We start from the raw sequence: 23259 nt of genomic DNA, 5'->3' as shown, positions 1-23259 counted from the left end.
AGAAGGTCCATCCAGGACCCAGGATACCAGAGGGGTATCCAGGTGTGCTCCATGGGACTGACAGAGTGAAGTCAGTGTGTGTGTGAGCTTGGGCAGAGTTAAATATGGAATCACAGAATATCCTGAACTGGGAGGGACCCACAGGGATCCCCCAGGCCAGCCCCTGGCCCTGCCCAGCCCCTGTCCCAGCAGCCCCAGCCTGGGCATCCCTGGCAGCGCTGCCCAAAGGCTTCTGGAGCTCTGGCAGCCTCGGGGCCGTGCCCATTCCCTGGGGAGCCTGGGCAGTGCCAGCACCCTCTGGGGGAAGAACCTTGCCCTGAGCTCAGCCTGAGCTGCCCTGGCCCAGCCCCAGCCGTGCCCTGGCTCCTGTCCCTGGCCCAGAGCAGAGATGGGAGCTGCCCCTCGGGAGGAGCTGCAGCCCCGGGGAGCTCTGCCCTCACTCTGCTCCAGCTGAACAACCCCAGAGCCCTCAGCTGCTCCTCACAGCCCCTCCAGGCCCTTCCCTGATAGGAAACCTCCTTCAGGAGTGACAGTGCTGCCATTGGGCTCCTTAAACAGAGGGGTTGCTGTAGAGGGAAGTGAGAGTGAGGCTGTTGTGCAGTGCTTTAACCTGATATTAAACTGCTGCTGCTGGCTGGAGGTGCTGCCCCAGCTCTGACCACAGCCCACAGAAATAACGGCCCTGGCCCCAGCAGAGGGGTTTGGTAGGGTCAGGAGCCCTGGTGGCACAGCTGCCCTGGGCTCCTCCCCTCTTTCGTTTTGACTGATGTGTGACACTCCCTTGCCCTGGGGCAGTTTGGTGCAGGAGGGGACAGGGATGAGCTCCACACCCCTGAGTGCTCTGCTTCAGAAACACCTCGAGTGCAGGTTTGAGGCCACATCTTCACTTCAGCTCAGTCTGCCTAAATCATGTTTTCATGTAGGAATGTGACTGCATTCAGATCAGTGCAATTGTAATCAAGTCACCATGGAATCCCCCCTCTAATGGGCACATATTAATCAGCAGATCATTAATCTGATCTAGACTAAGAGCAAAGCCTTGCAGGCTTGTTGCTCCAAGGTGAGGTTTGATCAGGCTGCTGAAATTCAGCAGTGAAAAACACAATCCTGCAGCAGCAGAGAAAAGGCAGAGCAGCACCACTACAGCTCCTACAGGCACTATCATCTGCTTGTGATCAATTTTTTATAGCAGACTGATATTTCTTGCTTAACCACCACTCACCAGTTGTTAGAGGCAGATCCCCCTGGGAGCTGCTGCTTTGTGCTCTTCAAAGGCAGTGCCTTGGTACAAATCTCCTGACCCTGTTCCTGATGGATGGGGAGGCAGAGCTGCTCCCTGGCAGCTGCCCTGTGGCAGGGCTGCCCAGCTCACTCCTCCTGCCCTGTTGGCTCTGGTTTGTGTGCTGGGAATGAGAGTCCTGCAAAGCACAGAGCTAAGGGAGCCCATCATCTCAGCCTGAGGTGGTTTCAGGCACCAAGAGCCCTTCTGCAGTGCTTAGAGCTGCCCTGCTCCCAGGCAGGACCTGTGCCTGTGTCCTTCCACCAACACTCTGGTTCTTCTCCCATCTTACTGGTTTTAGTGATGGGAAGACCCTTTAAATGCTGGGCAGTGGGAAAAATGTCCTGTGGAGTTTATAGAGCCAACATGAGGGTCCATTGCTGAGGTTGGTTTGTTCTGTAGTTTTGCTTTCAGGGAAAAGAACAGCTGAGGATATTCTGTCTTTTGCCATTTTAATAACTTCCCCCTGCTTCTGTCGGGGACTTCTGTGCCAATAATAGAAATGTGGTTGATCCCATTAAAATGTAGACAGCACTTGAATTTAATTTTTGTAAACACATCAAATATCCTGTTCTTGCCCCAATCTAAGCAGTTTTCTTGGCTGTATTTCTCACAGTGAGGTTAGACATAGTGGTGGTCCCATTTTTGCTGTTTCTGGGCACAACCATTGCTAGAAATGTTGGAATATCTGCCCACCTTCTTCACCATTCCCTACACAAAGTTGTGACTTTCCAGTCCTTTGCATAGGATGAGCTGGTACCACATGAGAGGCTGCAAGAAATGAAGATGTTGGTGTTGCAGTTCCTTTTTCTGTCCCATTTATGGCCCTTTCTTGGCTTCCAGTACCTCCCAACATGTGAGCACAGGGAGCTCAAACTGCATCCTGGAGTTTCCTTTGCATGGCATTCTGCTCTCAGTGCCTCTCTCAAACTGTGGGTGAAACCTGTTTAATAAGAATAGCAAAGATGTGACTGTTTTATGTAGCTGAGAACCAGGAAAGGTGGTGAGAAAACTGACTTCAAAATTTGTGCTGATCCTTTTTATTACAATCCTTAGATGTAATATTTTTATAAACACAAGAAACCTCTTCACTCCTTTCTGGGAATTCTTGTTGTTTTCTTTTTTTACCATTGCTGCATATGCCTCCAAGTAAATCTTTAAGTATCTTCAAGTATCTCTCTTCCATGAGACCTTATTTGAGTTAAAAAAAACTTTTTAGCAGAATTGCCATGAAAAAGTCACATTTAGCAGTTGTCATGCAGCCTGTTGAAGATTTTGTATTTATTTGTGTTGTAATTACAGAGGCAGAGAAAAACCCCAAGCTAATAACATAATACTTTTAAATTTAAAAATTGGATTGTATTCTTCCAAGCAGGCTGGCATGGCCTGAGTGTGAATTCCTGGTGTTTGGGAGTAACAGCACCTTTTGTTAGAGACCAGTTGCAAAAACCTGCACTTAAAGGACACAAAATGCAGCCCTTGTTCACACTTGTGTCAGATCTGCCTGTCCCAAGCTCATTTTTCTGATTTTAAGTTATAAATGGAAAGCATTGGATATATCAGGGGACTTGGGAATTCTCAGAATAATTGTGTAGCCAAGAGTTACTGTTAACCTTTAGATCTATAAACTCAGGACTTTTGAGAGGTATAAATAGTATTGTTGAGACTATTCCTGGCATCCTGTGCCCTGAGCTCCTGACGTGCATTTTTTAAGGGGTAGAACAACTGGGAGCAGACTCAGGAGTGATCCAGAAAATGATTCTATGGCAAATTAATTTGCTCATTTTATTACAATTATTGAAGAGAAAGTTTAAAAAGAAAAAAAAAAAAAAAAAAAGAAGTTGGTCATACTCCATAAGTGTCTCCTGGGAGTGAGAGGTTCTGATGAGACAGGGCTTTTTAATTTAGTTGCAAAAACATAATGCATTTAATTATTTGACAGTGAGAGCAATTAAGCATTGGAACAACATATCAAAGGCTGTGGTGGATTTGTCATCTTTGAAATCCTTAATCCAAGACTTGCTGCCCTTTTAGAAAAGCTGTGGCAATTGAGCCATAAGTTATGGGCTTGATGCAGGAATCATTGGCACTTTGATGGCCTTTTGCTGTGGGTCATTTCTGATTATCATTAGGGCTTTGCTGGGCCTGCCTCTGCCAGCACCACACACGTGGCACAGCCTAATTAGGGGACTCAGCCTCTTCCCTGTTTGTTCCCAAGGTCACATTGCTGGAGAGCAGTGGCTGGGGCTGCCTGGCTCAACCTGAGTGCTTTTATTGCTTCCTGCTTTTTATTCCAGCCTTGCTTCTGCCTGCATTCCTCTTTCTGCTTGGGGTTTTTCAGCTCTTGCTTCACAAGAGTTCTCTGCAAGTGGGGCAGCACTTAAACCTTACACTCATGGAATGGTTTGGGCTGGAAGGGACCTTGAAGCCCACCCAGTGCCAGCCCTGCCATGGCAGGGACACCTCCCACTGTCCCAGGCTGCTCCCAGCCCTGTCCAGCCTGGCCTTGGGCACTGCCAGGGATCCAGGGGCAGCCCCAGCTGCTCTGGGCACCCTGTGCCAGGGCCTGCCCACCCTCACAGGGAACAATTCCCAATTCCAATATCCCATCTAACCCTGCTCTTTTTCAGTGTGAAGCCATTCCCTTGTCCTGGCACTCTGTGCCCTTGTGAGGAGTCTCTCTCTTTCTTGTAGCTCCTTCAGGTACTGGAAGGCCACAATGGGGTCTCCTCAGAGCCTTCTCTTTTCCAGGCTGAGCAATCCCAATTCTCCCAGTTTTTCCTCATGTTCTGCTGCTTTTTCTCTTGTTTTGCTGGAGCAGCTCTGCCAGACCTGCTGGATGCAGTGGGATAAATCAGAGGGCAAATCCAGCAGCTGCCACCCCAATGTCTGCTGACCCTGTGGCAGAGAAGGACCAGCAGGGACTTTGTTTCCTGTTCCTCCATGTGTTTCCTTGTCTCACCAGGTACCTCCTTGCTGGGCTGGGACAGGAAAATGTTTCAGTGAGCTGGACTGAGGGGCCTTGCCCTGACCTTGGCTTCCCTTTGCCACACTTGACACAAAAGGCACAGGAATTAAAGCACTAAAGCACCAAGCCATGGCTGTTTAAAGAATAAACATATATGGCAAAAGGAAACACAAACACAGTCTGGGCCTCTCTGTCTGAGGCTTTTAGGGTACATAAAATGGAGTTAGACACACAGGAAGGGGATTGTTTCCTAAATTAGAGGAGGAAAACACTGAAGTAACATCAAAAGCTGAGAAATGGCACTCAGGGACATGGCTGAATGGTGGACTTGGCACTGCTGGGTTTGTGGTTGGACTTGGTGACCTTAAAGGTCTTGTCCAACCTAAATGATTCTCTGTGGAGCTGTAGGAACCCTTCTTTCATAACCAGAGGTGCAGGATTTGACTTTGTCTTGGGTACAAGCTCACACAGAGCAGGTGTGAGTGGCTGTGGTGCCTGGGAGGAGCTGCAGGAACAACTACAAAATCCCTTTGGTTTGCAGCAGGAGCCTGGAGCCTGCCTGGGGCCTGGAACAGCAGCAGCTGGAGTGGGAGCAGGGGGTTAAGGGAAGCTTGGGCAGCTCTCTGTGGATGCCCCTCAGTGTCACAAGCGCTGCTTTGGCTGTGGTTGGTGTGTGCTGGGCTAGAGGGGGAGCCTTTGCTGAGGCTCAGTGCTGTCCAAAAGGAAAATCCATTTCCTTGGCTGCCTGCTCCTCTAGACCAGCTCTGCAGGAGTGTTGCTGAGCATGTTTGGTGTGACAGGCAATAAGTGCTGTGGTTGAGTTGGTTCTTCTCCTCCAGAGGCACCCAGAGCTGTGTGAACAGAGCCTGCTCCTTGTCATTCCTTCTGTCATTACCTGTCACCTGCACAGCCTTCAGCCCTGGGGAGCCCCTCAGCCAGGCTGGCAGTGTCTGGGCAAAGCCCCCTGGTCTGTGTGCTCCTGCTGGGAATGTGCTCCTGCTGGGAATGTGCTCCTCCTGCCTTCAGATGAAAGAGATTTTGGTCGAGAGAAAGGAATTCCAATTAATTTCCGAATTTTTTTTTAATTACTTCTTCAATACAAAAACTCAATTTAACTGCCTTTTGTTTTCCAGCATGCAAGTAAAGACCCCAAAGATGGGAGAGACAGCAGAGATCAGAAGGAATCCAAGGAGAAGGAGTTTGAGAACATGCTGGACTTTGTGAAGCCGTTGGCGCTGCCCTCTCTCCCGGGCCTTCACCAGTCACTACCTCAGAACCAGAGCTATGTGGCCACCACCAAGTCACAGACAGGTAAAAAGGGAAGGGCTGGAATCTTGGAGTTCTGAGCAACTCCCAGCTCCCAAACCTGTCTGTGGGGCTGAGAGGGACATGAGGAGGTTAAAAGTCTGCTCGTACCTTTTTGCCACTCGGTCTCCTCCAGGGTTCCCTTCCTTTTTTTCTACTAAAAGCTTTTCTTAGAGGAAAAGCTTTGATCCTTTTTTCCTCTGGGATGTTCTGAAAGGTTTCTATCAGTTCTGTAGGGCTTTGAATATCTCCACAGCTGCTTACCAAGAATTACAGCCTTATAAATAAAATTAATTGGGTTCACAGAATTTTTTAGCGGTCTCTTCATAAATTTTGGTGAAATTTCATTACCGTGGAAGATGAAGAAATGCTTCCAAGAACAGGCTGTGCAAGTGCAAACAATAACAGTGGTGCTGAAGCTGGCAGTTCCTAAAAGAGCCTGCACCAAGCATCCTTGTGCTGTGCACTCACCTAAGTCAGCAGCAGGCAGGGAGCTGTGATGTCTGGTTTGATTAGAAGGCCAAGAGGGAGACTTAACAAATTAAGACCCAATCAAAGGAGTGAAAGGAATCAAACAGACTTCCATAGTAGGTGTGAAATGAGATTAAATGGCAAACAGCTCTTTATGTAAGGTGCCTTTTCCCCGTGTGTTCTTCAGTTACTGTCAGATTGCTTCCATTGTCAGTCGGTATTGTTGGCCTTGCAGTCTCAATTTGAGCAATTGGATTCCATTCAGCCTCCCACAACAGCAGCAGCACTGCCAAATGCAGGATAATTTAAGGGTTTGATGCTGTGTGTGCTGATGGAGGGGCCAGAAGGAGCGTGCAGAGGGCACTCAGAGTTTGGGCAGCCCTGGCAAGAAGCTGTCTGTGTGTCTGCACATCCGTGTGTCATCTTCTGCTTCACTTGTAAATAAATCTGTTGCACTGGGAAGTTTTCCCAGGTCGTGCCCACAGGTGATTTCATGGAATCACAGAAGGTTTGGGTTGGAAGGGACCTTGAAGCCCATCCAGTGCTACCCCTGCCATGTCAGGGACACCTCCCACTGTCCCAGGCTGCTCCCAGCCCTGTCCAGCCAGTAGCCCACAACATGTGAGCACAGGGAGCTCAGACTGCATCCTGGAGTTTCCTTTGCATGGCATTCCTCTCTCAAACTGTGGGTGAAACCTGTTTAATAAGAATAGCAAAGATGTGACTGTTTTATGTAGCTGAGAACCAGGAAAGGTGGTGAGAAAACTGACCTAAAAATTTGTGCTGATCCTTTTTATTACAATCCTTAGATGTCATATTTTTATACACATGAGAGATCTTTTCACACCTTTCTGGGAATTCTTGTTTTTTTACCATTGCTACATATGCCTCTAAATAAATCCTTACTGCATGAGACTTAATTTGATTTAAAAAAAAACTTTTAGCAGAATTGCCATGAAGAACTCACATTTAGCAGTTGTTTTGAAGCCTGTTGAAGATTTTAAATTTATTTCTGGCCTTTGGCACTGCCAGGGATCCAGGGGCAGCCCCAGCTGCTCTGGGCACCCTGTGCCAGGGCCTGCCAGGGAACAATTCCTAATTCCCAATATCCCATCCATCCATGCCCTCTGGCAGTGGGAGCCATTCCTTGTGTTCTGTCCCTCCAGCCCTTTGTCCAAAGTCCCTCTGCAGTGCAGCCCCTGCTCTCTGTCCCTTCTTTTTATTCCTGAGCAAACTTTGTGTTCCTCCTGCTCCTCTCTTGCAGCTGCTGCAGTATCTCGGAAGAAAAAACGGAGAATGGGAACCTATAGCCTGGTTCCCAAGAAAAAGACCAAAGTGTTAAAACAGAGAACAATGATAGAGATGTTCAAGAGCATAACTCATTCCTCTGTGGGTGCCAAGGTAAGGGCAGCACTGAGCCCCTGCACGTGTTTGTTGTCAGAGGGGACAGTGAATAGTGGGGGTTTGTTGTTGGTTTTGGTTGGATTTTAGTGGGGTGGCTGTGTTACATCTCCCTTTTTTGGGACACCAAACCCATGTGGAGGTGCAGGGATGTCCTGGCTTGTTGGGATCAACATCTTCCCTTCTGAGTCTCCTCTTCCCTCTGGCAGCAGCTTCCTGCCCAGAGCAGCCTTGCTGCTTTGGGAATGACTGTTCCAGAGGGGCTGTTCAGGTGCCAGCTGCTAAACCAACCTTTTCCAATGAATGTTCCCCTTCTGTCCTGTGAATCCTGGGCAACTGGAGAGATTTCAGGCATACCCCTTTTTGCTTTGGTCCTCAAGATCTCATATTGCTGCCTGAGGCTGTACAGAAAAACACTTGGTTACTTATAAAAGTTTAGACATGGACTCACTCCTGATGAAATTCTGCTTTTGCTGTGACCTGTGCCCTGAAGTTTTGGGCTTAGAATTCAAGGAGAACAGTGCTGGGATTTCTAGGAGTGATATGAAAATCCCAATGTGATGTAACTTCCTTTTCCATTCCCTAGAAACCTTCCTGCATCCCTCCATGCTGGAATGGGGTTCTCCTCCCCTAACCATGTGAGTCTGCAATGACTCCTCGTGGTCCCCAGGTCCAACAGGCTGAGGTGACAATGGCAGGAGCTCTGCAGGGACACAGAGCCAGCTTTAGAGCTCCAAGCACAGAGGAGAATCTGGGATGGATGCAGCTGCTCTGTCCCAGGAATTGATGATGTCTTTGTGTCTCGTGTGCTTGGGTGACTTGCAGAGTGACAAGGAGCTGGGGGATGGCAGCCCCCACGTGAACGGGGAAAGCATAGATGTGGACTCTGAGGAGGAGGACTCGGATGATTTGGAAGAGGAAGATGATCATGGAGCAGATCAGGCAGCCATGTTCCCTGGGGATGACAACAGGACCTCCAAGGACAGCGCGTCCGACGCAGACAACGCCAGGAAGGTGATTCCTGTGCCCTGAGTGGGGCTGAGGAGCAGGGGGGGTAGCAGGGACAGGAGGGGCATGGATTGAAGCAATTTCTAGGGTTTTTTTCACCTGCAAGATGACAGAAGGATCAGCAATGGTAGAGAGGCCCTTTGTCACCATTTCCCATTGCACCTGTGAGGGTCTCCCCACCTCCCTCCAGTTCCAGCCCTACACAGTTCTGGGATCCACTCTGCAGAACCCCCACCATGTGTAGTTCTGGGATCCCCTGAACCAATAGGAGACATCTTCCCAATCTTGCTTGGGAAAGCACTAAAATAATCTAATTGCTTTTTCCCCCCAAATTTTGATACACAGTACAGACATGAGGCTGGTTTGGGATTATCAAAGAAGTTGAAATTTAGTTGGAAGATTTTATTCTGGAGTGGAATTTCTTTTTTCTCTCTCTCTCTATCATCCCCATGGATGTTCCATGATGTGGTTGGAGCTCACTGGGCTCGGTGCATGTGCAGGTTGGGCTGGGGTGCTCTGGTGTGTGTGGGCACAGCAGGATGGTGGGGGATGCTCTGCTGGGATCACCAGGGGTGTGGGGGATGCTCTGTGTTGGGAGACCCGACCTGACTGACCCATTCTGTTCCTGGGCAAATGGTGGCTGCAGATCGATGATGGCGAGTCTGAGGAAGAGCAAGAGTCTGTAGAATCAGGGGAGGAGGAGGAGGATGGAGACGAGTCTGACTTGGTAAGCTGGGCTGCTAAATGTGTTTTTCAGCCCGTGGCCTGTTGATAATAATTTTTCCCCTTTGCACTGCTGCCAGAAAGAGAGAGAGCAAAGCCAAAGCGGTGCAGTTTCAAGTCTCCTTGACAAAACTCATTCTCTGAAACCACCCACACACAGAGTATTGTTTTCCACAAGGTGCTTAACCCTGATCCGTGGCACAATTAATTACATTCTGATGCTAACTAATGGGCTTTTGTTGTTTTCAATGAGGTGTTGACTGCTTTTAATCATTTGAATGTTAGCAGAGGTGTTTAAGGGTGCCTGAGTTCCTCAGATACACACTTGGCACCTGGTAGGAGCCAGCAGAGCTTTCTCACCAACCCCAGCTTCTGCTGGGGTGGGGTTGTTCCCAGATCCACTGGGCCAGCCCCTAAATTCACTGTTCCTGGTGAGCAGCTCTTACCAGGGAGACAAACAGCACTCAGACAGACAGACAGACAGACACTCTCCCTGGGACCTTGGTCGTACAGCACCAGGTCAGGACTTTCAGCAGCTGCTGGGGATTTCTACTTTTTATTTTTAGACGGTTGGTGAAGAGAACCTGGTGATGTTTGAATTTAGATTGTTCGTTGAATGTCTCTGCCTGCCTCCTTCCCCTGTCCTTGAAAACTGTCCTTCCACAGCCTCTCAGGCTGAGGAGCCAACATTTCAGACACCCAGCTCTTCAGAAAGAGTTGAGAAAATTCTTGATGTGTTGAGCTGAAGGTGGAATCATGCTCACAAAACCCATCAAGGGAATCCCTGAAGCTCTTCAGGTTCCTCATGTTGTGACCCTGCAGCAGCCCAGGAGGAGCAGGGGCTGGCTGGGCAGCCTGGCTCTGTTTTGGGTGGCTCAGGCCAGTTTGTTGTCCAGGGCTTGGGCTGGGGCTCACACCCAAACTCCCAGGTGGGATCTCCAGCTCCTGGATAGAGGTTGGAGCTCTGCTGAGTCACTGAGCTCCCAGACAGGACTGGCTCACACACAAACCTCTCTCCCACGAGCAGAGTGATGCAGTTGGGGTAAAGCCACGAGCTGGGCCCACACTCAGGGATTTTGGGGCAGCACAGACACCCTGGAGAGCCAGGGCTCAGCTCCATGTGTTCCCTCACTGGGACAGCAGGGCCTGGCACAGCTGCCTGTGGAGGCAGAGCCTGATCCAGCTGCTGGTAATGGTACCAGGAGGTTTTCCAGGGCTTTGCTGGCAGCTGGATAAGCATCAGGAGCTGACAGTTTCAGTCTGAACATGAATTTTATGATTGATGCATTAAACCCTGGCAGGGTTGGGGTGCCTGATTCCTGTTCTGATGTTGATTTTGAAACCCCACCCCAGACTACTGAATTTTTTGAAAGCAAAACCCAAAGTCTGTTGAGATTTATACGTGTGGCTGAGTATTTGCTGCATGACTGGTCTGTGCTGTGCCTGGCTCAGGGATGGGGCTGCTCTGCTGCTCTGGAGCTCAGCTCCCCTGGGTCCACTCCAGCCCTGCCAGGTGGCCCTTCAAGTGCAAAGTGGGTTTTTTGTGGAGAAACATGAATATTTGAGTTTGAAAACACAACTGCCAGAGCTCAAGAAGCGTTGGGACATCCCTCTGAGGCACAGGGTGAGGTGTTTGTGCAGGACCAGGAGCTGGACTTGGTGCTCTTTGTGGCTCCCTTACATCTCAGGATATTCTGTGGTTCTACCATTAATTTTTGGGAGAAGCTGGAAGTGTGCATGGGCCTGCCCACCTGCAGTGCTGCTCATGAGCATGGTGTGAGGGCCTCCATGGAAGAGAAAGTGCAGCCTGGCCTGCTGAACTGACAGGAAATCCACCCCCACGTGTGCCTGGGTTTCCTTTTCAGTGCTATAAAGGCATCTTAGCAGCCCTTGGTTTCAGAGTCCTGCTCGAGCTGGGTGAGGGCTGTTCCACAAAGGGACCCTGGTGCCAGCATGCCTGACGTGCACGTGGCCTCTCTGCTTCCCCAGAGCTCCGAGTCCAGTGTCAAGAAGAAGCTGCTGAAGAGGAAAGGGAAGACAGACAGTCCATGGCTGAAACCCACCCGCAAGAGGAGGCGGAGGAATAAAAAGAAACAAGGAGGTGTGCTAGGTAATGGATGGGGGTTTGTTCCTAAATTCCACCCCAGGGAGCCTTCCAGGTGCAGGAGGAAGGACCTGGGGCCTGGGCTCACCCTTCCTTCCCAAGGTTGGGCTGTGTGATGAGCCAGGCTGTGGGGTTGCCCCTCACTGGCAGGGGCTGCTGGTGTCACTGTCACAGCAGAACTTGTGGCTTTGTCCTTGGAATGCTGCAGGAGTTTTATTTTGTTCATCAAACCCTTTATTTTAGAGTATCCAAAAAAAGGCCTTGTGGGGCTTACAAAAAGGAGGAAGAGGAATTTTATATGGGGAGATAGTGACAGGACAAGGAGGAATGGCTTCAGACTGAAAGACAGGAGGAATTGTTCCCTGTGAGGGTGGGCAGGCCCTGGCACAGGGTGCCCAGAGCAGCTGGGGCTGCCCCTGGATCCCTGGCAGTGCCCAAGGCCAGGCTGGACAGGGCTGGGAGCACCTGGGACAGTGGGATGTGTCCCTGCCATGGCAGAGTTTGGAATGGGATGGGCTTTGAAGTCCCTTCCCACCCAAAGCAGTCTGGGATTGTGTGATATGTCCATGTGGACTCCTGTCCCATGAGCTCCAGGGAGGATGTTTAGATGCAGAAGGAAAGAAAGAACCACCCTGGAGTGGTGCTCCATTGCTTTTGTGTGGTGCTTGTGCAGCTGAATGGAATGTGCAGCTTGGCTTTGCTCCTTGTGGAAGAACCACAATGTTTGGAAGGAGCTGCCTTGGGCCATCCCAAGTGTGGGTGTTGTTCAAGGTCCCTCCTGTTTGTCCTGAGACACTGAGCACCAAAGAAGGTTTCAGTGAGCTCTGTTGAGAGGGGAGAGGTGAGGAGAGGCAGGATGTGATGCTTCTTCCTTGGGAAAGGTAACAACATGGGAGAGATAAGGTGGATGGTGCAGCTGTGCCTTCAGCCTCATTCTAAGGTGTCAGACATCCACTGCCACCAAAAGGTTTATTTTTATTCTTCTGGGTTTGCTAATTCAGGGCAAAAAGATCATTTTTGTATCAGCAGTTTTTTGGTGCTTCTGAGTGAATTGACCATTTTTCAGCCCTGCTCTGTGCCTGGGCTCTGTCACTCACCTGGCTCCCTCCTCTTCCTCCCAGGATGCCACAGGGAGCCTTGATCCCTGTCACAGCAAATACCTAATTCTGCATTTCACATGCAGGCTGGTTTTCTGCCCCTTCAGCTGGTCTGGAAGGGTACCCAAACTCTCTTGGCTAAGCTGGACTGGCAGAAGCCAAGCAGGAGAGAAAGTGAAGCCAAGGGAGTGCAGAGACACTCAGTTCCCTCTCCCACAATCCCTTCCCAGCAGCAGCTCTGCTCACTTGGAGGCAGAACTTGACTCTTTGTGTTTTCCCTCTCACTCAGCTGGATGTCACCTGTCTCATCCTCCTCCTGAGGTGCAGTTGGCTCTGCATGGCCAGTGTGTACCAGGCTGGGGGCAGGAGGATGCTCAAGCCCTGGGTCATCCCTTCCTTGTGCCCTTGCAGGGGCTGAACCCATCTCATTTATCCCCTGTTCCTGTTCCCTGCCTGGGTGGAGGCAGCTCAGTGTGAGCAGGGCAGTGCCCAGCCATGCCCAGATGTTGGTGGCACATTCCCTGTGCTCTGCCCTCATGGGTCCCACAGGGAGCCTGCACAGCCTGGGCTTGGGCACGGCCTCACAGCCCTGGGGTGGCTGTTCCTGTGGGGTCTGTGTGAATGCCCTGCTTCCAAACAGGTGCTGAAGCCTATAAAGCCTCGCTGGGCAGCAGGGAGGGCCCCAGCCAGGAGAACAGCATGGAGTACATGGAGGTGTCCCTGGATTCCCTGGACCTCCGGGTGAAGGGGATCCTCTCCTCACCAGCAGGAGGTGAGTACTGGGCTGGGATGGGCTGGGCTTGGGGATGGGTTGGAGGTGGGGATTGGGCTGGGGTCGAGGTTGGGTTTGGGGTTGGGATTGGGGCTGGGTTTGGGGTCAGGGCTGGTTTTATGTCTGGGTTTGGGTTTGGGGTCTGGTTTGAATTTGAATGTGGGACCAGGTTTGGGGATGGAACTGTGTTTGGGGGTCAAGTTTGGGGTCGAGGTTGTGTTTGCAGTCAGGTTTGGGGTCGGGTTTAGATTTGGGGTCGGGTTTGGGGTCGGGTTTGGGGTCCCTTTGTTCCGCGGGTGGCGCCGTTCGGGGCCCCGGCTGCCCCCTGGCGGCCACAGAGCGCGCAGAGCAACGGGAATGGGGCGGGATCGGGATGGGAATGGGGATGGGATCGGCGTTAGGGTTCGGGGTGGGCATTAGGGATCGGGATTAGGGATAGGGGTTAGGGATCGGGATGGGATGGGGGTTAGGGATTGGGATGGGATGGGCATTAGGGATCGGGAAGGGATGGGGGTTAGGGATTGGGCATTAGGGATCCAGATGAGGGGGAGGATAGGGCTGGAGTGGGCATGAGTGTTGGGATAGGGATGGGATGTGGATAGGGACGAGGATAGATATGGGGCTGGGTTGGGGATGAGGATGGATATGGGGCTGGGTTGGAAGTGAGCATGAGGATGGGGATGGGTTGGGGATGAGGATAGATATGGGGCTGGGTTGGGGTGAGGATAGATATGGGGCTGGGTTGGGGATGAGGATGGATATGGAGCTGGGTTGGGGGTGAGGATGAGGGCAGGGATGGGGCTGAGGTAGGAATGCAGCTGGGATCAGAATGAGGAGGAGATGGGAATGGGGCTGGGGCTGAGCATGAGGATGGGGATGGGGCTGGGATGGGAATGAGAGTAGGGATGGGGCTGGGATAGAAGTAGGGATGGATTTGGAATGGGGGTGAGGATAGGGAGGGTGCTGGGATGGAATGAGGCTGTAGATGGGACCCCAGTTCCAGTGAGGCACGTTAGCTCAGGAGCACTCTCACCAAGGGTCCCAGGTACTGCCCCAGCCCTCCTGTCCCACTCAGCAGCTCCCTCCATTGCCTGAAATATGCTGATTCAGCATCCCCCCAGAATTGCTGCCACTGGATTCCCTCAGGAATGGCTCGTTCAGCCCTGGGAAGGAAAGGGGCTGGTGCTGGGCCCTGGGTGCTGAGCCCCAGCTGCTGCTCCCAGTGCTGAACTCTCCTCAGATCCAGCATCCCCTGGCTGGATCTGCCTGTCTGTCCCCACTGCTCCCTCAAAGCTTGTCTGGCTCCTTTGATAGAGGCACATCAAAGAGAGGGTGGGAGCCTTCCCCACCAAGGGAGGGTCAGGAGGGATGAGGGATGCTTTCACCACAGCCTCTGGATGTCAAACAGATTAGGGGAGTGACAGCTCGGAAGGAGGAATGAGCTTTGTGATTTGTGCTCCCACAGAAAACTCTTAAACCTTTAAGATCTTGACAGGATTTTATATGAAAACAGCAAGGACTTTCCCTGGCCTTGTGTGTCTTGAAATATCCCTTTGCTAGGCTTGGGCTTGCAACTTGTTGGCTCAAGGAATTCCTGATGGGGTGAAAGGGGCTGGTGCTGGGCTGGCAGGGTCAGAGGCACGGGCAGGGTGCTCTGGGGGCAGGCTGCCACTGCCAGGGCAGCTGAGGAGGAATCTCCCCCAGGGATGAAGTGAAATCTGCAAAACCTCACAGCAAGAGAGCTCTCCATTCTCCATTCAAAAGCTTGGAAAATAGCAGCAGCAAGCTTCCTTCTCAGTGTGAGTCAATCCATGCAGTGGGCAGGAAAAGCTTGGGATGAAAGCTTGGGATGAAAGCTCCAGGGTGAACCAGCCCCAAGGCCAAAGGATTCTGTGCTGCAAACATTGCAGAGATGGTTTGGTGCTGGACTGGAAGAGGAGGGTAGGACTGGAATCAACCCCTTTGTCACTAGGCCAGTTTGGCAATCCTGGGTGAGCCAGTGATTGATTTCAATCCAGAGGAACCACAGGAATATTCCCACAGTGACCCCCCTCAAAAGCCCTCATCCACCTTTCCACAGGTTTGTAAATGTTCAACATCTGAGAGGAGATGAGGGAAAGGCAAGAACATTGGAGCATCTTGCTGCTTTCTTTTCCCTGGTTTGTTCTCTTTCCAAAATAAATAATTTGTGGTTGGCTGACACCAAACAGTCCCAGGAATTTTGTTTTCCCATCTGTGTAATAAGCCTTTGCAAATAGGAGTTTGTGCTTTCCTGATCATCTCTATTTATCACTCCACTGCCTATTCAAATTTCCAGCTCTGGGTGGTTTCCTGCAAATTTCCTGGTGCCAGAGCCCAGTGTTGTGGGGAGGGGAGAGAGGCTGATAAAAACCTGCACCTCATTGCTTGGCCTTTTTGAGGTTTTCTCAGAATAAACTGATCTTAACTTATCACTCTTGATTTCAGCACAGTCAGCTGAGTGTGGCTGGACTTGGAAAAGTGCAGGAGGCTTTTGCAAACTCCAGCTGGTGTGAGAGGGTCTCTTTTACAGGGTGCTGCTAAAGCCTGGAGAGCATTTCAGGACATGGAATGGGAAGGTGTCACAGGGCATGGCTGCTGTTATGGACTGAATCCTTTCTGCTGGCAGAGAACTGGGGTTAATTCACTGTTTTTCTGTGCCCCAGGTCTCTCCAATGGCCCTGAAGCCATGGAAGTGGATGGTCTGCAGGAGGTGCCCCTGTGTAGCTGTCGAATGGAAACCCCCAAGAGCAGAGAGATCACCACCTTAGCCAACAACCAGTGCATGGCCACAGAGAGCGTGGACAACGAGGTAGGAGCCTGTCCTTTAGCTCCCCACAGCCTTTCCTGCTGAGGACAAGGCCAGAGAGAGTGAGAGGCTGTGCCAGGAGCACACCTGGGGTCACTCAGGGGCTCTGGGCCTGCTAGACTGGGACCCAGTGGTGTGAGGAGTGGCAGGGCCCATGTCCCCCCTCAGCTGAGGGCCCCAGCACTCTGTGCCTGTCCCAGCACTGGGTGAGGCCACTGGGGAGGGAGCAGCTCTGTGGCTGCACTGGGAGAGGCTCTGGGTGGCTCTCCTGGGCTTGTCCTGGCCTGTGAGGCTGGATGTGCTTGAGGTACCATTCACACCTCAGGCCAGATGGGCTCAGGTACAGGAACCTGCAGCAGAGGGAGAAAATCCTCTCAAGGATTGGAGCTGCTTTCCCTTGACTGTGAAGGAACTGCTGCAAACCTTTCTGTGGCCAGGTGTTGAGTTCAGGAGCTTGGCATGGCCTCTGCTGCCCCAGCCTTTCTCTGTCCTCCTCTCTTTCTGTCCCAAAGCCTCCATGTCCTGGCAGCTGTGCAGCCCCAGGTCTGACAGGGATTGCATTCAATGCCTTTGGGGCACAGCCAGGCTGCTTGGGCTCTGCTGCTTCTAAAAGTGTGGAAGGAAGTGGCAGAAGTGACTCCATTCCAAAATCTGGAAAGGGAGAGCTGCAGGACAGGAATGCTCTTGGTGGATTCTCCTTGTATTGGGTTTCTTTTCAGCTTCAGCCTCACTGCAGCACTCTCACACTCACCAGTGGTAGCACAAGGAGTGAGAATATCCCTAGCTCTCCTCTAGGATCCCAGGAGAAGGGTGGATGGAGGGACAAAGGGATAATCAGGTTTGTAGACCAGCTCTGCTTCTGTATGTGCTGGTACCTGCAGAGAGAGGAATTTCCAAAGAATGGCAAAATTGATTCATTAAAGAGAAAATGTCCTGGGAGACTCATCAGAGAGAGGGGGGACCCCAGGGCTTCTAAACAAACACAAGGTGTTGGAAAGAATTCCTGCTCCTGGCTATGGTGAGTTGACAGTTCTGTCCCTGGATAAATCACAGGGAGGAATAGCAAGGGCCATGCTTTATGTTAGATTCTTTTTGATAATGGGATAAGTGACTCAGAGATGTTAGAGGAATATTATATGTGTGAATAGTGGCTTCTCCAGACTGTCATGTCCTTGGAGAGTGTTATAAATAGTTATGAGCACCCTGCTGCACTCTCTAATGGTTGGAAAATAGCAATTAATCATGTTGAACTTGTTCTAGAGTTTCTAACAAATAATAAAGTGTGACATAACAGCTCAGGGTCTTCCTCACATGGGTAATGCAGCTTTCCACCTGTCAGTGGAATTTCCTCAGCTCAGTAAAATTCCTCCTCAGGAAAAGATCCATGGTCCCCTTGTGCCACCCTGCAGCCCCTGGGCTCGGGCTGGGGACAGGGATCAGTCTGGCCAAGGTGTCCCAGCCACAGAAGTGTTTGCAGCTGGAATTTGGGAAAGCTGAACTGGAGATGCTGGGGTGAATGATGAGCCTAGGTTAAAATCCATTCTCTTTTCCCACAGGGGTGTTGTGTCTGCAGGAGTGGAATTAAAAAAAATCAGAGACAAAGTTTAGTTTCGTTGAGAAAAAGCAGCAAATCCTTGGCTGGAGCAGAGGGACAGTCTGTGGCACTGAGTCCCTGACTGACCCTGTCATGAGCACAATAAATTCTCCACCTTCCCTCCAAGGGACCTTTCCTTGGAGCAGCCTTTCACCTTGATATCCTAGTTTATAAATCTCCTTTGCCAGGTATTTGGGGAAAGCAAGATTATTATCAAGGGGAGCTTGAAACAGACACAAAGAGTGTCCTGTCATGCTGGCAGGTGACAGCTGGGCTGGGACAGTGGTGGCTGCAGGAGGTGCTGCTCCCTCTTGGTGCAGCAGAGCAAGGAACCCTGGCTGGGGACAGGGAACCCCAGTTCTGGAACCTGCTGCCAGTAACAGGACAAGGTGGGGCAGGAGAAGGCGTGGAGTGATAGGAAAAGGGGGATGGCTTCAAGCTGAAGGAGGACAGGTGAAGATTGGGAAGAAATTGTGAGGGTGCTGAGGCTCTGGCACAGGGTGCCCAGAGCAGCTGTGGCTGCCCCTGGATCCCTGGAAGGGTCCAAGGCCAGGCTGGACAGGGCTGGGAGCAGCCTGGGACAGTGGGAGGTGTGGAAGGGGTGGAAGTGGATGAGCTTTAAGGCCCCTTCCAACTCAAACCATTCACAATTCTGTGATCCTCTGATTTTTAAGCCCAGAGCTGTAGATTGGTGAAATCCTTTGGAAAACCCGCTCCAAACATGACTTAGCTGAGCTCTCATGAAAGCCTGGCTCTTCATCCCTGTGGTCTGGGCAGGGGCCAGTGCTGGAATCAGTACAGACAATAACTTCACTGGCAATGAGGAGCAATTATTTTCCCCTCTATCTTCCTGTGCCTGGGAGTTTTGAGCAGTAACAAGATTTAGTGTGTATGGTCTCCTTCTCTTGGTCACTGACACCCGCTCTTCCTGGCAAGAGGAGAGCGTGTGTTGTGTGAGTCAGGCCCCTGGGACTGCCCCTTCTGCTGCTTGGCTGTTGCCTATTTCCAGTTATCATTTTGTTGTTGTTGTTGTTGCAAGGAACAAATGACTCGGGGTGCACATGCATGTTAGTTAGTAAATGATGCATTCCTTCCTGAGAGCAGCTTTCACAGCTTCCTGCTGCACTGCTAATGCTCTCTGGCACACGGCTGAATTCCTGTGAAAAAGCCAGGGCTCCTCGAGGCAGTGTGCAAAATCTTCCTCTGCACAAGCACAGGGAGTGGTGTGGTCTGCAGTAATTTCATTGCCTTTAATTTCTCCTGTTCCAGCTGGGCCGATGCACAAACAGTGTGGTTAAGTATGAACTGATGCGCCCGTCTAACAAAGTCCAGCTTTTGGTGCTGTGTGAGGACCATAGAGGGAGGATGGTGAAACACCAGTGTTGCCCTGGCTGTGGATACTTTTGCACTGCAGTAAGTTCGTGCTCTCAATCTAGGGAAGGGGGTACCTGTTGCAGCAGCTGGAAGCTGAAGGTGGAGATGGTCCCTAAAGGGGTGTCCTGACTTCCTGGCATCAGCCCCACCTCGTTCCACAGCACGTCAGGAGGTGTTTTCAATAGGAATGTGTGTGAGGGCAGCTGAAATCGTCACCTTGATCTTCCTGGAGACCCCCAAGGGGTGTTACCAAAGGGATTTCACATGCTGGAAGTCTTGCCTTTGGAATTTCTTTGGAACAAGGGTTTGTTGTTTTTCTTTGTGTACAGATCAATCACATCCAAAAAAAAGTCTTAGGCTGGTTTGTAAATGAAGCTGTGCCCCCACCTCTGTGTCCCCTGAGGATGGGGATCCTGAGTGATGGCACTGCTGGACCAAGGCAGTGTTGGAGATCTCAATTAGGTTAGATATTAGGAAGATTAAATATTAGGCAGGAATTCTCCCTTGTGAGGGTGGGCAGGCCCTGGCACAGGGTGCCCAGAGCAGCTGGGGCTGCCCCTGGATCCCTGGAAGGGTCCAAGGCCAGGCTGGACAGGGCTGGGAGCAGCCTGGGACAGTGGGAGGTGTCCCTGCCCATGGCAGGAGGGGTGGAACCAGATGAGATTCAAGGTTCCTTCCAACTCAAACCACTCTGTGATCTCCTGCTGCTTCTTCCACCTGTGCCACCGAGGCTTTTGAGGGACTTGCTGCAGTCCTTTGATGGCCAGTGTCCTGCTTTCCCTGTGCATAAAGCTGAAAGGCACCAACTGAGGCCTCATGGAGTGATGATGTGGCTTAATTGTGTGATGCTGGTATTCTTCAGGATGATTCAAGGAAAGATGCTGCAGTTGTCTCAAGCATTATTGTAGTAAGTGGAGCCATCCTGGGTTTTCTTGCTGAGTCAAAGATCATTTAGAAGATAAAACCCTCAAAACCCTTCAAGGCATTTGCAAAGCTGAAATAGAGTTAATTAGATTGCTTGGGAGGACTGGATTCAGGAGAAGAGGGGGTTTGGCTGGCCTTTCCTTGCACTCTCTTGCATCTCTCAGTGCTGTGTGCTGGTGCACAGAGGTGAACCTGGAGTGTTTGTCTGTGCCACCATCACCAACCCAGAGCACAGCAGGGCTTCAGGCAGCACTGACACCACAGGCAGGGAGCTCTGGGCTCCTGCACAGCAATTGCAGGGACTTTGGTAGAAAGGGAAATTAATTTTAGGAGGAATTGTCCAGTTTGTTGCATGAGCAGTCAGCTTGTTTGGGTTAATTAGGCTGCTCCAGGCAGAAGAGTCACATAATTTGGGTTACAGTTGGATCAATGACTGATTGATGCAGGTTCTTGCATGGTTTGTGTGCAGTTGTGTTTCAGGTAGTTTTAATGCTGGCTCAGCACAGGTCTGAAGGTTTCTTTTCCAGTTTTGGGGGCGTCCTTACAGTGCACTGGCACTTCTAGAGACACAAGCGAGAACTTCAAGTGTTAGAGGGAAGAGCTGGAAATTTGGACTTCTTTGTTCTGTTTCCCAAACACAATTCAAAATCTTGCTTTGCAGTCTTTAACCGAGTGAGTTTTTCCCCCTTTACCTTGGTTTTGTTCTCTTCTAAAGAAGTGGCAGTGCTTGCTTTACTGTACTGGACGCAGCAGGGCCGAGAGAGGTGGTGAGGAGTGGCATGGAGCGTGTGAAGGGGCGAGGCACGGGCCCAGCAGGGGCTGAATTTCCTTCTCTGTGGTTTTTTAAGGGCACTTTCATGGAGTGTCAGCCCGAGAGCAGCATCTCCCACCGCTTCCACAAGAGCTGTGCCTCGCAGGTGAACGACACCAGCTACTGCCCTCACTGCGGGGAGGAGGCCTCCAAGGCCAAGGAGGTGACAATAGCCAAGGCTGACACCACCTCCACGGTGTCCCTGAGCTACGAGCAGCAGAAACCTGCGGCTGTGGAGGGCAGGGCCGACACCACCACGGGGAGGTGAGCACGGGGGCACCGGGGGATCTCAAAGCTCTGCCAGGCCAGGCTTTGGTTGGAGTGGTTGGGCTCCTCCTGATGGGCTGGGAGCTGCCTCAGCTGCAGGAATCTGCTGGGGGGTTTTGGGTCACTCGCTGCATCAGGGCTGAGGCAGAGGCTCTGGAGGTTGGGGGGTTCAGGAGTTCAACCATTCCTTCCTGTTATTGTTAGGAATGGAATTATAGTGGAATTCGTTGATATTGTCAGGTTTGCTCAGTGACAGCCATTCCCATCTGCAGCTCCTGACTCGCACCCATGAGAGAGGAAAACACAAATCAAACCAGCCCTGTGTTGAACTCTGCTCTGACTTCCCATCCTATCTGGCCTTGTTTAGGTGGCTTTAAGACTTGCCCCATGTGCCTGGGTCTCCTGTAGCACAGAGTACATCAAGATGTAGTCAGAGGGCAGTGTAATTCCTTTCTGGGGCAAGTTCTTACCGAAAAAGCTGTAAAATTTATTGGTTTGAGTTTCAATTTCAGTTACACTTATCTGTATTTAAAATGCATTTGCTTTTCTTTTTTGGCATAAGAGAAACCTTGTTGTGTATTTTTAATGGTTATGCTTTGGCTGTCTCTCATTTTTCCTCTTCAGTGGCACTGGGACGAGGTTGTCAGAGGAAGACAAGCCAGAAAGTTCGGCTGCTGAAGGGTTTGACATCCCTGGGTCTTCAGTTTTTCCAAAGCCTACTACTAGCTTGACCCAGGGACCAGTGAAAGAAACTCTGGAAAGTGCCCTGATTGCCCTGGACTCTGAAAAGTAAGAAAAAGACCATTGGGTCACTCCAGTTCCCAGCAAAGTTGCTTAGCCTAGAGAAAAGGAGATTTAGCTTTTCTGGATTTTGGTCCAACTCAGAGCTTTTTTTGTTCACTTCACTCATTAGTCATCCCCAACAGATTTGGGAGAACTGTAACAGCTCTAAATGTCTTATTGATTTCTCTGGAGGATTTAGTTCTTCACTGGCTCTTCAGCTGCAGCTGGAACTTCTGGGAGCTCCTGTTCACAGTAGTGAGACCCAGAATCTGTTGCTGAGCAGCACTGAACAGATCCAGCCCTCACTGGAACAGGACTGCCTGGGGCTGGAGCTGGAAGTTTTAAAGCTTCATTTTGTAGACTTTTTTTTTTTTTTGTATCAGAGAATTACAGAAGGTTTGGGTTGGAAGGGACCTTAAAACTCATCCAGTGCCCCCCCTGCCATGGCAGGGACACCTCCCACTGTCCCAGGTGCTCCCAGCCCTGTCCAGCCTGGCCTTGGGCACTGCCAGGGATCCAGGGGCAGCCCCAGCTGCTCTGGGCACCCTGTGCCAGGGCCTGCCCACCCTCACAGGGAACAATTCCCAATTCCCAATATCCCATCCCTCCCTGCCCTCTGGCAGTGGGAGCCATTCCCTGTGTCCTGTCCCTCCATCCCTTGTCCCCAGTCCCTCTCCAGCTCTTCTGGAGCCCCTTCAGGCCCTGGCAGGGGCTCTGAGCTCTCCCTGGAGCTTCTCCTCTCCAGGTGAGCACCCCCAGCTCTCCCAGCCTGGCTCCAGAGCAGAAGAACTCCACCCTTTAGAGCATCTCAGGATCTCCTCTGGATTCACTCCAGAGCTCCAGGTCCTCCTCATGTTGGGGATCCCAGATTTGGAGGCAGCTCTGCAGGTGGGGTCTCACCTGAGCACGGGGGCAGAGGGGCAGAGCTCCCCCTGCCCTGCTGCCCACGCTGGGGGATGAGCCCAGAACTTTGTCAGGCCCAAAGGGGTGGCAGTGAGGGGTGGCAGTGAGTGAGGGGTGACATTCCTGTCCTTCCCTGGGCACTAATTCCTCCCCTCTCTCTCTCTCTCTCTCCTGCAGGCCCAAGAAGCTGCGGTTCCACCCGAAGCAGCTCTACTTCTCTGCCAGGCAAGGGGAGCTGCAGAAGGTGCTGCTGATGTTGGGTAGGTGCCTCCTGCCCAGGCCAGGGCCTGGCTGGCAGCACTCCCAGCCCCTGCCAGGCAGTGCCAGCAGCCACTTCCCAGCAGGGCACCACGTCATCTCCCCAGTGCCCTGGGGAGCAGAGACTCCTGTGGCTGATGTGTCATTGGGAAGGCTTCATCTCTCTGGGAAATGGGCATTGATCCCCACTTGTGTCTGCTTTGAGCATGGTTTATCCATGCTGGTTGTGTCCCCACAATGACCTCCATGTGGTTTTTCCCACCCCCTCTCCATGCCTGGGGTACATATTTGCTTCCAGTAGAGAGGGAATAGATGGAGTCAGTTTAAACCAAGAGCCATCAGCAAGAAAGCAAAAAGGAAGAGCCTTCAATCCATGGGGTTTGTTTTGGG

General features: G+C 51.4%; 1 protein-coding gene across 14 annotated transcripts in view; it reads left to right on the top strand.

The window, feature by feature from the left end:
* EHMT1 (euchromatic histone lysine methyltransferase 1) overlaps positions 1-23259 on the top strand; it is a 122787-nt gene that overhangs the window by 72247 nt on the left and 27281 nt on the right. For 12 of the 14 annotated variants that reach the window (XM_071453817.1, XM_071453826.1, XM_071453819.1 and 9 more), the window contains 11 exons: positions 5381-5558; positions 7288-7424; positions 8250-8438; positions 9079-9159; positions 11145-11265; positions 12997-13128; positions 15813-15958; positions 18819-18962; positions 20696-20922; positions 21550-21714; positions 22789-22871. In XM_071453817.1, the coding sequence (XP_071309918.1) occupies positions 5381-5558; positions 7288-7424; positions 8250-8438; positions 9079-9159; positions 11145-11265; positions 12997-13128; positions 15813-15958; positions 18819-18962; positions 20696-20922; positions 21550-21714; positions 22789-22871 (1603 nt within the window). The remainder of the gene's footprint in view (positions 1-5380; positions 5559-7287; positions 7425-8249; positions 8439-9078; positions 9160-11144; positions 11266-12996; positions 13129-15812; positions 15959-18818; positions 18963-20695; positions 20923-21549; positions 21715-22788; positions 22872-23259) is intronic. The other 2 variants (XM_071453828.1, XM_071453827.1) reach the window with 1 other exon arrangement.

The sequence above is a fragment of the Agelaius tricolor genome, unplaced genomic scaffold (assembly GCF_023055355.1).
Source record: "Agelaius tricolor isolate 1412-34295 unplaced genomic scaffold, bAgeTri1.0.p SCAF_37, whole genome shotgun sequence".
NCBI lineage: Eukaryota > Metazoa > Chordata > Aves > Passeriformes > Icteridae > Agelaius > Agelaius tricolor.
The sequence above is the reverse complement of the archived record's forward strand: the minus strand, read 5'-3'. Positions and strand labels throughout refer to the sequence as shown.